The sequence below is a fragment of the Engystomops pustulosus genome, chromosome 1 (genome assembly GCF_040894005.1).
Source record: "Engystomops pustulosus chromosome 1, aEngPut4.maternal, whole genome shotgun sequence".
NCBI lineage: Eukaryota > Metazoa > Chordata > Amphibia > Anura > Leptodactylidae > Engystomops > Engystomops pustulosus.
The window spans coordinates 180,852,458-180,868,736 of record NC_092411.1 but is presented as its reverse complement, the minus strand read 5'-3'; the positions used below and the strand labels follow the sequence as shown (position 1 = coordinate 180,868,736).

The 16,279-nt window shown below is 41.1% G+C and overlaps 1 protein-coding gene across 5 annotated transcripts in view; it reads left to right on the top strand.

Annotated features, from left to right (window-relative positions):
* The window catches only part of PSD3 (pleckstrin and Sec7 domain containing 3), a 350,748-nt gene that overhangs the window by 95,038 nt on the left and 239,431 nt on the right, over positions 1-16,279 (top strand). For 2 of the 5 annotated variants that reach the window (XM_072114198.1, XM_072114193.1), the window contains exons 1-2: positions 3,180-3,279; positions 11,080-11,194. In XM_072114198.1, coding sequence (XP_071970299.1) covers positions 3,226-3,279; positions 11,080-11,194 — 169 coding nt within the window. In that variant the 5' untranslated portion in view covers positions 3,180-3,225. Of the gene's footprint in view, positions 1-3,179; positions 3,280-3,426; positions 3,561-11,079; positions 11,195-11,453; positions 11,627-16,279 lie in introns of those variants that run through there. The other 3 variants (XM_072114205.1, XM_072114187.1, XM_072114219.1) reach the window with 3 other exon arrangements.

Genomic DNA, 16,279 nt, shown 5'->3' with positions numbered 1-16,279 from the left:
TAGCTTTTCATCCACTGAGGTCCATTATATTGATTTATAACTAAATGAATAGTGCTTTTGGCAAAGCTCTGCCCACATTAAATTGTTAACATTTATCAAATACAAAAGATCTTTCATTCTGAAATGATACCATTTCACATTTTGTTTTGTATCATATTTGCATCACAGCCTATCTCACATTTTGAGAGAGTAGCTGAGAGTTAAATGTCAACATCTGCAAAGAGTTTGTATGTGCTCTCTGTGTTTGCGTGGGTTTCCTCCGGGTCCTCCGAATTCCTCCCACACTCCAAAACGTACTGGTAGGCTGCTTAGATTGTGAGCTTCATGGGGACAGGGACTGATCTGGCAAGCTCTTTGCAACGCTGCGTAATCTGTGTGCGCTATATAAATAAAGAATTATTATAAAATAAAGAATTATTATCTCGAACTGTTATGTTATCCTGGAGCCAGAACTTCTTATGCTAAATAAAATAAAGAGTAGTATGGCTGGGCCACCCTTTTTAATAGCAAGCTGTACTTTAAAGATTATTGCTGATTCTGAGCTAAGTTGTGGACATGCAATATCTTTATACAGGCAGTCCCCGGGTTACATACAAGATAGGGTCTGGAGGTTTGTTCTTAAGTTGAATTTGTATGTAAGTCGAAACTGTATATTTTATAATGGAAGTTCTAGACAATTTTTTTTCTTTTGCCCCAGTGACAATTGGAGTTTCAAAATTTTTGGTGTAATTGGACCAAGAATTATCAATAAAGCTTCATTACAGACATCTTACAGCTGATCATTGCAGTCTGGGACTATAGTAAAGCATCCAGAGAACTTCACCAGAGGTCACAGTGGGCAGAGGGGTCCGTCTGTAACTATGGGTTGTCTGTAAGTCGGGTGTCCTTAAGTAGGGGACCGCCTGTAGTTGTCTCCTCTTGCGGTAGAAGCATTCTGATCATATGTTCAGGACAGGAAGGTCATCCAACAACAACCATCTAAGTCTGGGAATATTCTAATATAATTTACTTACACATTGCTTACTAAACTTGCAAAAGATGTAATAAGCCAATTAACCAAAAACATTGATTAGGAAATGTAAGGTGCTTGATAAATTCCAGGTGCTGGCCCTGAAAGGGCAGCTGGGAGCTCTTGTATAATTTATAAAGCATTGTCTGCCATTACTCTCGGATGTATTGCTAAATGTCAATGAAAATCAGGTTAGCAAACTGCATGTTCTGTCTGATTATACCCCCAGGCTTCACCATATGCTACACTCCTATCTCTCTCATTATCATATTTCCTAATCAGTCCAGAATGTTACAAAGGTAGCAATGACTGCTTGCCTCTAAGCAAGCACTGTAATGGTTAAATGCATTCAATCTATAATGCCTATTGATCTGTTACTGTAAAATGTACAATTTTTGATTGTAGATTAGTTTTCCTAAAGCCAGCTTGGCTACTTTAAGTGTCCTTAGAAATCAAAATGAATGCCATATAGCCACTCCAAGTATCCTCAGAGTGTTATCTCATCTTGAGTTTGCCCTAATTCTTCCATCAATGTGATTTCACAGCCGTGATTAAAGACACATTTGGAATGAGACATTTGGAACGATTGTATTACTGCACTAATACAATCATTTTGGTGTCTTATGTATGTATAATTTTTTCTTTGTGTCTGATATGCATTGCAAAACTATATGAAAACGTTCCTTCACAGAGAAAACTGTCTGAGGACAGAGGTACACAGGGCTGAAGCACTGCGGAATGATGCAACTGGCTATTCCTATTTCTTCGGTCAAATAAAAGCAGTTATTCTGCTGGTCATTGGCAGAAGAAGGTCGATGACACACAAAATAAAAGTCGCCATGAGTTAGCCACAGCAAAATGGCCAGTAGCTACAAGACTGACAGGACTTAAACAAAACTGCATCAAAAAGTTATAGTGTAAAATGGTTAACGCAACAATTGAAATGCGGAACATTTTGGCAAGGCTTTAAATTTTTGCAATACAATGGTCTGAAGCTGGGCTAGCTGCACAGAAATCATGTCTGAAAGCTGCAGTATAAAACAGGCGCCTCCAGCTGGATTTTTGCAGCAATGTGTGGAATAAAAATTCTGCAGGAAAATCCACCCCTTTGGTCCCAGTGTTAAAGGGGTTTTCCCACGAACAAAAATTAGGCCCTATCCACGGGTTAGGACCTAACTTGCTGAGACCCCCACAGATTGCAAAAACAAGGTGTCCGTCGACGCTTAGATTACAAAAGCCCAGGACCGAAGCCCGGATGGAGTAGGAGTCCCACTACCTGGCCTACCCGTACTCCATAATAAGAAGGCCCAGTACGGACATTAACAAATCAACAAATTGCACTTCATAGTTACAGTATTTAATATTCCATGCCATGTCCAGTGAAGTGGGAAAAAAATTCCAAATGCAGTGAAAATGTTGAAAAAACACGTTTTCTTTTGGGCTTGGATTTTACGGCTTTCAGTGTGCGCCCCCAGTAAAGATGATGGATGACTGGTTCTTGCAGCCTTACTTATTTATAGAATTAGCTTATTTATTCTGTTCCCTGTCACCTATTGTGTCCCCTCTGTATATGTCCCCTCCATAATCAGTACCGTGTTGTACAGTACAGTCCGCTTCCACAGGCCGAGCGCGTTCCTTCTTAGGGTGATGCCACACATGGTGTCTTGAACCCGTATTTGGTCCGTTTTTAAGCAGGTTTTTGTCAGGTTTTACCAATTATCTTAATTAAAACTGGTCAAAAACGGATGCGTTTTTGGATGGACTGCTTCAAAACGGATTCAAAACGTCATTTGTGGCATCACCCTAAGGACACTGCTTAGTCCGTGATTCAGTGACCGACCACAGATTTGTACTTGTGGGAAATCTTTGTCAGCCTAGAAGACGTACAATACATTTACAGAAATGTGTGAAATATAAAGAAGGGGAAAGAAGCAGCTCTCATCTCAGTGTTCAGGATGAAGGAGTATAGAGTCTGCCATCTGCTGGCGGGAGCGGGGCATTACACGGGAGCTGCGCCCCTTTACCAGCAGATGGCAGGCAGCACTACACACAGGCACGAGTCGGCTGAGGGAGGGGGAGCGCCTATTCACAGCTCCAGCGTGTCCACATCACTTCTGGCTGGAGATCAAAGAGCAAGTGGGGGCACAGAGTCCTGTCCTGCTGTCACCACCTCTACATTGGCTCTCCACGGCTGCCCCGGGAGGGGGCAGGGAGGAATGGCCCCTGCTACTTTAGCAGGCTGTCTCCATGAGAGAAATACAGCCGAGCAGGTAAGTGTGTGGTTATGTGTACGTGTGTGTGGAGCGGGGAGATGGGCCGGCAGGACCGTGCACACCGCTCCTTCATCTCCAGCCAGCAGCAGTTATGTGTAACCCTCGCCCCCTGCTCTACACACTGCTGCCTGCCATCTGCTGGTGACACGGGGAGAACCTCCGGTGTAATGTGCACCTCTTACCAGTGGGCGGCGCTCTGCCGGGGAGGAGGTGTGAGGGCACAAAGGAGGCTGTAACCCGCTGTGTGTTACCCAGTATATATGTCCGTGCGTCATCCGGTGTGTACATGGGTGCTGGGGATATAGTGATATTATCTTCTGGACTTGTTAGTGCTATACTATTCAGAGGTAGTGTAGGTCAGTATTACTCATGTGTACAGTATGTGGCAGTAGTAGCTCTGGTGTGTGCTATAGCCTGTGTGTACATGGAGATATAGTGACATTATCCACTGTACGTGTTAGTGCTATACTATGCAGAGGTAGTGTAGGTGTAGTATAGGTCTGTATTACTCCATGTATAGTATATGGCAGTAGTAGCTCTGCTGTTTGCTATATCCGGCGTGTGCATGGCTGCTGGGGATATAGTAATATTATCTACTATACGTGTTAGTGCTATACTATTCAGAGGTAGTATAGGTGTAGTATATGTCTGTATTACTCATGTGTACAGTATGTGGCAGTAGTAGCTCTGGTGTGTGCTATAGCCTGTGTGTACATGGAGATATAGTGACATTATCCACTGTACGTGTTAGTGCTATACTATGCAGAGGTAGTGTAGGTGTAGTATAGGTCTGTATTACTCCATGTATAGTATATGGCAGTAGTAGCTCTGCTGTTTGCTATATCCGGTGTGTGCATGGCTGCTGGGGATATAGTAATATTATCTACTAAACGTGTTAGTGCTATACTATGCAGAGGTAGTGTAGGTGTAGTATGTCTTTATTACTCCATGTATAGTATATGGCAGTAGTAGCTCTGCTGTTTGCTATATCCTGTGTGTACATGGGGATATAGTGATATTATCTACTATACGTGTTAGTGCTATACTTTAATGCAGAGGTAGTGTAGGTCAGTATTACTCATGTGTACAGTATATGGCAGTAGTAGCTCTGCTGTTTGCTATATCCTGTGTGTACATGGGGATATACAGGCGGTCCCCTACTTAAGAACACTCGACTTACATACGACCCCTAGTTACAAACGGACCCCTGGATATTGTGCTTTAGTCCCAGGCTACAATGATCAGCTGTAAAAGCTATCACAGGAGTCTGTAATGAAGCTTCAGTGTTAATATTGATTCTTATGACAACCCAACATTTTTCAAATCCAATTGTCACAGAGACCAAAAAAGTTCTGGCTGGGATTACAATGATAAAATATACAGTTCCGACTTACATACAAATTCAACTTAAGAACAAACCTACAGACCCTATCTTGTATGTGACCCGGGGACTGCCTGTAGTGATATTATCTACTACGCGTGTTAGTGCTATACTTTACTGCAGAGGTAGTGTAGGTGTAGTATAGGTCGGTATTACTCATGTGTGCAGTATATGGCAGTAGTAGCTCTGCTGTTTGCTATATCCTGTGTGTGGGGATATAGTGATATTATCTACTATGCGTGTTAGTGCTATATTTTAATGCAGAGGTAGTATAGGTCGGTATTACTCATGTGTACAGTATATGGCAGTAGTAGCTCTGCTGTTGGGTGATATCTTCAGTATTTATTGAGTGTGGACTACATGGAGGCTTGATGGTAGGTGACTTTTGAGTGAGGTACAATGTGCCTGTCACTCTGTAGCTTCCATATCCTGAGGCTCCTGTGTGTATGTGGACCTTTCTGTGCTGTGAATAACACACCATGGCTTCTAGTATAACAGAGGTGCATTCATTACCTCAATGTGAAAGCACAGCCCTACGCTGTATATGAACAGTTCTACAACATTCACCTGTGTTCTGATACTTCCTAGCAAGTGCCTACATGTCCATGTGTATTCACAAGTTTCCTCCCCCTGTACTATATCCTTTGTGCTCTCTGGATTCTAGTTGTACCAGACAATAGCGACTCAACCCGCCTCGCTGTCGCCTTCTATGGGATCTGATACAAGGCCTGTTTCTTTGTGCAGATATTTAACACGTCCTTGGGGAATGTGCTGGATGGTGGTGTCTGAGCCATATATAATCTCTTGTCCTCTTCTCCTCATGGTATAAAGCTGTTCTTGGTTTCACACTTTTTTTTATTATTGTTAGGTAAAGGATGTTACCAGACCATTTTGTGTCCATCGGAAAGAGATGTGAGATGCCAGCTCAAATCTTGTGGGATTTTGAGAAGGCAGCAAGGTTATTTCCTGACACCCTGAAGGAACATCATAGGTTCTTCTATAAAGGTGCGTTCACATGTTAAGTTTTTTAGATGCTGTTTTCAAAACCAAAAGCAGGCATGGATCATAATGGGTGCGAACATATCACCGAGTTTGGTTTGGACATCGAAAACTGCATCTGAAAAACTGAACGTGTGAACGCACCCTGAGGATCAGGACATTTAGTGCACATGTTACAGAGGACCTATCATGTTCTTGACCTCAGGGATATATGCATACCTCTTTTTTTTCTTTTTTTTACCTCTCCCTTTAACCTTTGGTTGTTGATGTTGGTTTCAGCCTCCGAATCTAATGAACTGTCAAGTGGTAGGTGTCTGTAATTTACACTTCACAGCTCAGTTCATTGGATGCAGAAACTAATGACATTAATTGCTATTGAAGAGGTAATGTTAGAAGGGAAAAATATAAAACATTGCTGATGTTAGTATTTAAGTGGACGGCATCCCCTTCTTGAGAGGATGACAGATGCTCTTGAAAGGGTTTTTTTTTTTTTTTTTAATATAGGAAAAGTGTATCAGTATCGGATCAGTATAGGTCTCTCCCCCTGCACCTCTGCTGATTCTCGGCACAAAGAGGCCACAACACTCAGGTTAGGGGAAGATGCACACGACGGTGAAAATCATCTGTGTGCCATCATTTTTTTTCAGAAAGGATAACACACAGCTACACTACATGAAATACCTTTTAGTGCCCATGACCTTTAAAGGGGTTGGACACTAATCCAAAACTTTAACAGGGCAATTATAAGTCCTTAATATGGTCACCTACACTCACCGGCCACTTTATTAGGTACACCATGCTAGTAACGGGTTGGACCCCCTTTTGCCTTCAGAACTGCCTCAATTCTTCGTGGCATAGATTCAACAAGGTGCTGGAAGCATTCCTCAGAGATTTTGGTCCATATTGACATGATGGCATCACACAGTTGCCGCAGATTTGTCGGGAGATTGTCTTGACCATGGGAGCACACTACGATCGGCGGCGACACCGCTGCATCATATTGTGCGCCCGCCGGCAGATCGCATAGACGCGACTGCCGGCAAGTGTAGATAGAAGAGAGAAGCGGAGCCGCCGCCGAGGTTCCAAGTGCCAGAGGGTGAGTATTAATTTTTTTTTTTATTATTGACTCATGCATAAGCCGTGGTGAGGTTTTTTAGCACATTTTTTGTGCTGAAAAACTCGGCTTATACACGAGTATATACGGTAGTTTATCCACTGAACACTGCAAAGTGCACATACAGGATGTATATGGTGACAGCCTGGCAGCTTCCATCACATGGAGGAGCAAGAAACATGTCATAAGTGGTAGAAATCATAAGTAAACAAGTTACATGAAGTGTATAGCTTGTGCTGTGTGAGCACTAAGGGTTACTAGTTTATCTGCACAGAGCTGAAAGTGCTGATGGCAAGGTGTGCCCTGTGTGGTGGGCGTGCGGTCTCTGTGACCTGTGTGCCAGGCGTGCGGTATTAAAACACAAAATGTTTTAATAAAAACTTAAAAAAAAAGCTCTTAACAGCGGCACTGTCTGGTTAGGAGGAGGGGTGTGTGCATGAGCCACAGTTTGGCTTGGGGGTGGAGGTCGCTGGTTGGTGTTGCCAGAAACAGCCTGATTTGGGGTGTTTGTTGGCATCAGTCACAACTTTCTGAGCAAAGTTGTGTACCCCTTGTTTACTGTATGATGTAACATTACTTTTACTGCCACCTTTTTTTTACAGCACAGAAGATACTGACTGAGATGATGTTCTTGTATAAATAGCGTCTATTAACATTATATATGGCTACTTGTATTACTGAAAATTTCATACTCCTCCTTGGCTAAAAATACTCCCCCCAAAAAAGTAAGAAGAGTATTATTGCCCTTCTGGAAAAATGTTAGTGCGACCTCTGAGCAGAGTTGTTTTACATCCCAAGAACTATTGCTGAGCTTGGAGTTATACATCTTAAAGAGAACCCGTCATGCAAAATAACCCCCCTAAACTAAATATATTTTCATAAACTGCCATTAGAGAGCATTGCATCTATCCCTTCATTGTCCCTCTACATGCCTGTAAACCTAAGCAATGAGGTCCTAAAGCTGTATGCAAATGACCTGTGAAATGTCCAATGAAGCATTAGCATATTCAAGCTGTCCACTCTATTCATGAGTGGGAGGTACAGCCACACCCCCAGTGCTTGACTGACAGCCTGTGTAATGATGTGAGGCTGTATAATGATGTGAGGCTGTATAATGATGTGCTTCCTGGTGCTGGTGGCCACGCCCCCTGCAGCCTGTGTGTGCATGTGTGTGTGTTTAGGAGGGATACAACAGCTCCAGGCAGCCATGTTACAGCAGAACATGTCAGATTCATGTGTAGCTGATGTCTGTGTCTCTCACCTGTATATTAGGAGGATGCAGCATGTCAGCAGATGCAGCACAGACACCAGCAATACTTTACTATACATAACACACAGACATGAGCAGGGGGAGGAGAGGGGAGGGGGAACAGGAGTGACATCACTGCCTCTGACCATGTGACCAGCCTCATTTACATGATAAAGAATAGATGATTTTACAATGATTAATGTATGAAATAACTAGATAAAGGCTGGGATGGGATCCTTGTGAGCTGCTCCAACAGGTAGTAGTGACAGGACTAGTGACACAGACCTGATGACAGGTGTCCTTTAAGCATTGTAGTACAGGAAGTTGTCCCATATGTGAAAAAAAACTAAATCTGACTTCTGTGTAATTTAGAACAAGTTCACATGTGCACTGTGCAGGACTTTTTCTTTTTTTTTACATTTTTTTTTATTGTACATGTAAAACTAACAATAAGAGTTATGGGGGAACATATGAACGGCCGCAAGCTTGCAACTGTACATACGTCCCCAATAGATGGTAATGGCGGCAAAGGGACAAGAACATTTTTTGTCTGGCGTTACAGTTATAAATTATACCTTTTGCGGACTTACATACAAATTCAACTAAAAGGGGTATTCCCATGAGACAAGTTAGGCCCTAACTTGATGATTGGATGGGGTCTCAGTGATGAGACCCTCCAGATCATGAGAATCGGGGGTCCGTTGGAACCCCTGGTCGCTCCTTGAGATGAGTGGCGCTCTGCAATCTACATCAGCTCCATAGAGATGAATGGAGCAGAACGGACATGCGCATCCGTCTGCTCCACTCATCTTGGGGAGCAACGAGGGGTCCGACGGAGCTACCTTGGAGCCCATTGGAACCCACCCCCTGTTCTCGTAAGCTGCCTGCGCCAGTTTTCTGTCTAACTTTGCACTAGAAAGAACTGCTTGCCCACATATGTAAAGTGTCTGCGCCAGTCTTGTGTCGCGACTGCACTATCCCCGACAAGACAGAAAAAACTGCACCTAAAGGGGTTACTCAGTTTGCGACACATTTAATACAACAACTCCACAGAAAGATGCGCCTAAAAAAAAGATGGTGCAGACTTCCCGAAAATTGAAGACCCTGCATCGGTATTCAATAATCTGCCAGACCCTGCATATTTGTGAGGCAAAATGCACCTAGTCCAGTTTGCTTTACTTTTGAGAAATCTTGACCATTGTGTCTTCATACTAAACAGCACATAACGCCTCTTTTTATTTCACCCCCCCCCCTCCCCATTATTAATATTTCCAAATGCTGAATACTTTTTTTCAATTTCTCTATAGATCCCTGGCTGATGAAACACATGTTCTCAAATTGTTTTATTTTCAGTGTTAAATTATACCCAATTTCTCACGCAGGACTTTTTCATATTAAAAGATAGTAGTTGGTGAGGTGTTTTAGGGATGGTGCGGCATTTATTATGCTTCCATTATTTAACCCCTTAATGACCGCCCTATCGGGAATCTACGTCGGTCGTTAAGGGTACTTCTTCTGACGCGACGCCTTTCTACGGCGCCGCGTCAGAAGAAGATTTCGGGACATCGGGTCAGTATAGTGCCGGTGTCGGGCTGTGATATCACAGCCCAGACCCGGCACTAACACCCGAGATCGGAAAAACTCCGATCCTGGGTGTTTAACCCCTTACACGCCGCGGTCAAGTATGACCGTGGCGTGCAAGTGTGTCCCACGTGGATCAGACCCCCCGGTGTGCTTACCGGGGGATCCGATCCCTCCTGCCGCTGCCCCCGGGTCCGCCGAGTGACCCGAGGCTTCCGGCTCCTCTTCTCGCCGGGTTCTGCCTTCCTGGCAGGACCCGGCTTCATACATTTCATCCGATCACTTGATCAAGCCTCTACACTGCAATACACTTGTAAGTAACTGAGCAATGCGATTTTCTTCAATATTGGTTTTGCTCAGTAAAATTGAGCAAAGATAAGAAAAACCATATAAATGAGGTATCACCGTAATCGTAGTGAACCAGAGAATAAAGATAAAATATTATTTTTACATTATGGTGAGCGGGGAAAAAAAGTGCTAAAAATCCAAAATAAAAATTGATGATTTTGTTTGTGTCCCCCTTGAAATAGTTAATAAAATCTATAGCTTGTACAATGTGACAATACAAATCTGCTGTGAATAGCGCTGCTTTGATCCTATGCTCGGCCATGTGCCCATACAGCAGTTTACCACCAAGTATGGATTATCAGTACACTCGGGAGAAATTGGGCATTAGATGTTGCAGAGCGTTTCTTCATTTTATTTATTATGAAACTGTCAGTTTTGGCCTAAATGAATGTATTTTCCAAAAAAATCCAAAAATTTCTAAATCACAGGTCCATATTGTTTTAACCCATGTAAAACACTTAAAGGGTTAATAGACTCAATGGAAGTTGTTTTGCATAAGTTGAGGGGTGAAGTTTCTATCGTGGGGTAATTTATGGGGTTTTACTATTATTTAGGCCTTTCAAAGTCACTTGAAAGCTGAGTTTTCCCTCAAAATGTGAGTCTCAGCAATTTTCATGAAAATGAGAAAAATGGCACCTAAAGTTCTGCACCTCATAACATCGCAGAAGAATGAGAGGACGCATAAAATATCATCTCAACATAAAGCAGACATTCCGAAAATGTTAATTATCAAACTTTTTGGGTAGTTTTATTTCCTGACTGGAAAGCAGAACATTTCAAACTTGGAAAATGAAGAATTTTTACAAACTTTTGCCAAATTTTCACTTTTTTTCAGAATGAAACGCAAAACTTATCACTTAAATTTTACAACTAACATGAAGTACAATGTGTCACAAGAAAACATTCTCAAAATCATCGATATGTTAAAGCGTTCCAAAGTTAGAACCAATTATCATGATACATGTCAGATTTGAGAAATAGAGTCTGGTCATTGAGCTGAAAACTAGTGTCGGTGACAAGGGGTTAATTACTGAATGAAGAGATGTGTATGTAACCTAGGAAGGTTGTTTTGATTGATTTAGATTTATTTTGTATTCTTAATGTAAATGCTATTTTTTTCACCAGGCAGAAAGATTTGTTTGGGTTAATAACACGTCTGCACACTCCCAGAATGTTGCTAAGGCGAAATATGAATTCTTGTTTGGTGAACCCAAGCCAGCACCAGATGTCACAGTTCCAGGTAAGCATCCGTGTATAACTTGCCATGTAAGCCTAAGTAAGGAGAACCACCTCAAGGTCAAGGCTTGGGGCAATACTTGTTTGTGTTTCCATGTGTTTGTTCTTTTTTTAAGGTGCATTTTTTTTATTTGCTGTGTCATATTTTTTATTTTCATTTTTTTCCTCATTAGGGTACATTTGTGTAATTTTTTTTTTTATTCAGTAAAACTAAAAATAAGGTGTTAAAAGGGCTTCCCCATTTTTTCTCACATAGCAATGCTATGACTAAGGATAGTGCTTCCCGAAACGCATCAGTGTTCCTGCTACTTGCCTTGATTTTATACAGTGGAGTTTATCGCTATTCACCATCAGAAAGAGTGCTGGACTTCTGCTTGCTTTCTCCGTGCCTTCAACTGGTGCCTGCCGCATGTCTATGCACTTTGAGTGCACCTGGGTGAGCAGACTACATTGACTTTTTTAATACATATCTTGGTCACTGCCTATACAAAAGTTGGTAAAACCTATGTGTTTGTGAATATTAGATGAATATGTTATGTTTGTACTTCACATGTAGCAGAAGTTGTTCATAGATATGATATCTTTATTATTGAAATTTCATATATGTAGGGCCTGTGAAGCTTTAATGGGAACCCAGGCCCTAAGCTTGCATTGTGTGAGCTTAGCTTCTGGTTTGTCAGCCTGATGAGTTAATGAAGCTTGTTTTTATGGACTGGATTATTCATTTAAAGAATATGGCACACAATCCAGAGTTTTATTCTGACTGTTCTTGGCAACATGACAACTAGTTGATAGAATAGGTATCAGGAATTTTTTGGCCCTACATCACAAATGGCACAAAGCAGTTTATAAATGTCTGATCACTAGGGGTTCACTCCTGGAATTCTTGGGAACAATACAGTACAGTCGGACGCCTGCTATGGATTAAATTTTGTGGACAAATCTGATTGAGATAGGCAGGTGAGCTGCTAATGTATTCATTGCCAAATGCTATGTGTAAGACCTCTTGCACACAAGCATATTTTTTGGGGATGGGTGCTAGCCGTGGTTTTAAAGGCATTGTCTGACAGTTAGAAAAAATAGCGAGGTGGCCTGTGGAGGGGGCAGGCTACATAAATAAACATACATACTCCCCTCCTGGTGTACCGCACTCCTTTTGTGCCATGCCACTGTTTGTGTACAGGGTCACAGAAGCTCCACTACGACATCTTCCGGGTGGCCTGATACGCCCACCTTTCACCACATGCAGGCATCTGATACAGTGTGCTAGGCCGGCTAGAAGCTGTCATAGTTGAGCTTCTGTGCTCCTATAAACTAGAATGGAAGGATTAGTTTAGTACATGTTTATTTATCTATGCAGCCCCATTCCCCCGGCCACCTTCCAATTTTTTCTAACTTTCGGACAACCCCTTTAATGGCAAGCATGCATTCCCATTTCTATGATGTCATGCACATTACCTTGGTTTCCACGATCATGGAATGACATGTTTTTTATGCATATTATGCCACAGTTGGAGAGCAATAGTATGTATATGGAATTTTCATATGCCATACACTACACAACAATGCTGTATTAAGCTGCATTGCAAACCCGCACCTGTGAAGGTACCCTTACAGTAAAATATTTATCAGCTTTCCTGTACATTTGTGATAAATATGATTTGTGGGAAAAAACATTTCTATCTTGCTGAATCCAATTACTAATACACATATTAACCTCTTCTTGACATATACAATTTATATACATAAGAAACAGGAAGGGGAAGTATATGAAGGAACCTCGGAACCAACTCTGACACCTCACCCAAGCATCTAAATAGCGAGTCAGATTAAGGGGCCTCCATGATTTTCCCTTTAACATAGTAACAGGGGGATGAAGAATTGGTGGCCTATGATCTTTTACAAGGTCATGATAGCATTTATATTAAGAATCTGACATCATATTTAATTGGAAAATGTAACCGGTATGAATTAGATTAATACTACATTCTCTAGGGCAACTAAAAAAAACTTAAGAGAAAAAAGTTAAATAAAGCTAAAGTTTAAAATAATTAAAACCCTTTTCCTTTTTTATTGATAATAATAATTCATATTGCTGCCTCCAGAAATATCTGAACTAACAGAATATACAATTATTTATTCTGCACAATCACAAATAATGTCTCCTTCTGTCAGGAAAATGACTATATAATGGATTTATCACTTGGCCACTAGGCCAGACCGTGTAATCCTTTTACCTACGAATATAAGACCGCCATCCTAGTAATGGTAGTTCACTTATTCTGTGATCAATACTTCCTACCATTGGAATAAATCCATCAATTGTTGGCTGTAAACTTCAAGATTTCTATAATTCTGAGTGACACTCTATGACATGTACTTGACTCAGCACTTTTTAACCATATATTATTTAGTTCACTAATGTACATAATATTATATATTAGGATGACTAATATAGGAGGAGAGTGGGGGTTGCCATGTACATACCTTACCATTACTACTATGTTTACATGCAGTGATGCTTAGTTCAGGGTGAAATGGATTGCTCAGATTTTTTAAAACAAATTTTATCGCAAAATGATATTGGTTTTCATGGATTAAAGGGCTAAACACAAAAATGATATCATAAGAGTGGATTGGTTTGGCTAATTTTTAGGTTTATAGCCAATTATTATTTTTATTATTATTATTATTATTATTATTATTATTATACTAAAGTACTGCCAGTGTGAATCATACTTCATGGAGACAATTTAATAAATGGAGAATAACCCTAAGCCCAACAGTTCATTTGTTCCTTGTTTCAGTTCAGCATTCACTTTTAACCTTATTTCTGACAATGGTATAAAGAGCAGCTGGAAATGTGTAAGCATACTGGGGCAAACAAGATGGCCATGTGAGCGAAATCCATGTTCGGATGCACCACAATTGGAGAAGACGGCCAGGAAAGTATATGGAGCAGAGTCCTCTGGGCGTTGCACATGAAGCCGGTGCCCTGAACTCTGAGGTTGTTTGGTGTTATGTGTGGGGCAGCCAGCCACTCTCTCCATACGCTCGTGATGTATATATAATTTGTTACCTTTTGTATGTATTTCTGGTCCCTCTGTACTAAATGCAATAATTGTAAATGTTGTGATACTTTATCTTTATATTAGATCTAGCACATGCTTTATCAGCTTTAGGTCAGAGCTGGTGTCCAGACACTGGTGTAATACAGGTCTATTGAGACCCAGGTGAGAGGGTATTCAGGTAGGTTGTCTGCTCTTCTGATAGCACAACATCCAATGGTGTTTTTTTTTTTTTTACATGAGTCCTCAATAAAAATAGTTAGTTTAATATTCTATAGCATTTATTGGCCCACACTTATCAAGGGCTCTGTGCAGTGTATTCTGGCAGTCTTTGCACATAAATACATATGCAAACTGCTTGCACATGTATTTATGTAGTGTTTACGGCAGTACTTTGTCCGTCACGACACCAAACTGTGCACCTAAAGGGTGGCATGTTGGCAAGTCCAACATATTTGTGGCACACGCCCATTTAACTGAGTGCACCAGAAAAATTGGTGCACTCAGTTTATGCGCTTTGGAGTTCATGGAGACCGAGAACAGATTCATGGAGACTGTGCACCCGTCTTCATTAATCCGGTGCACTCTAAATCCATTTATCAAAAACAGTGCAAACTGCGTTATGTGAATTATGATTCAGGAATTGTGGTGCACGTTGTTCATGAATCTGGCACCCCCTCACTGCTCAGGTAGTATGCGCCAACTTTATTTTTGGTGCACTTTGTTCATGCTGCAGAATTGTGGTGCACGGTCCGACTAAGCACTAACACAGCCCATTAGGTGCACATTTTTTTTGCCTTGTAGGACACAGTGTAGCCGCACCACAAAACGGACAGAAAACTGGTGCAAACACTTCAATAAATGTGGGCCAATGGCTTTTTGTGGCCATACACATCTTTCTTTTTGTTGCGTATATTTGCAAGGTTTCAGCAGATGTTACTTGAGTTTTAAAGCTTTCAATTCATGAGTTTCAGCTCAATCTAGTTGTGGGCCATACCCTTCTGTACTTTGCCAACATCACAATAAGGTTTCTCTGTAACTTGTTTTTAAAGCATCCACCCTTTTGACACTTAATAATAATAATAATAATAATCTTTATTTATATAGCGCCATCAAATTCCGTAGCGCTTTACAAATCATTGAGGCTGCATTCACACTTTGCATTTCAATTGCGTTTTGAAAAACAACTCAATTGCTGAAGGGGAGGAGTTTCAAGCTTCGAGAAAGAGGACTTGAGCCATGGATTTGTGTTTCAAAATGCAATTTAAAGGCTACACATAAACATGACCTTGTTATGGGGAGTTTTTAACCCATGGATTCTCCCTGTTCTCCATATAATGCTGCAGTTTTGATGGGTCAAGATTTCTGACAAACTCAAATTTTAACTAGATGTATGTGGGTGAAGGATTTGCATGTTAGCAATGGGTAAATAGTGTGGTCCCATTTGATTGTTTGCTTTTTTTTATTTTTTTTTATTATGAATGGTATTTCACTGCCATTAACACTGGATGTGCAAGTTCTCTGCATAGATTAATTTCTTCTCAAGGACCCCTCTACAGGGCTGTTAATTGCAAAGTCTACCCAGCACCAGAATACAGCTGTACTGCACCAGACTACAGTCTAGTGAAGGAAAGTTCTTCTTTTACTGATCAGACAAGTACAGGAGCAGTCCACAGAACGCTTTTATGCTTCTCCAGGGTCCACTGAGACACTGTCCTGGAATGCAGCACATATGTTATCTATTATGCTTGACTTGTCGTCTTGTATGTATTTCAAAAGCTCCAAAAGGGGAACATTCGGATACAACATACACTTACTGCAAATTTACTGTCCTGTATTGCTAATGGTTGTGTATCCAGTTAAATTTACCTTAAAAATACATATTTGTAGACATTACAGGCAGCCCCTGGGTTACGTACAAGATAGGGTCCAGAGGTTTATTCTTAAGTTGAAACTGTATATTTTATCATTATAGATCCAGACAAAAAATTGTCCCCAGTGACAATTGGAGTTTAAACATT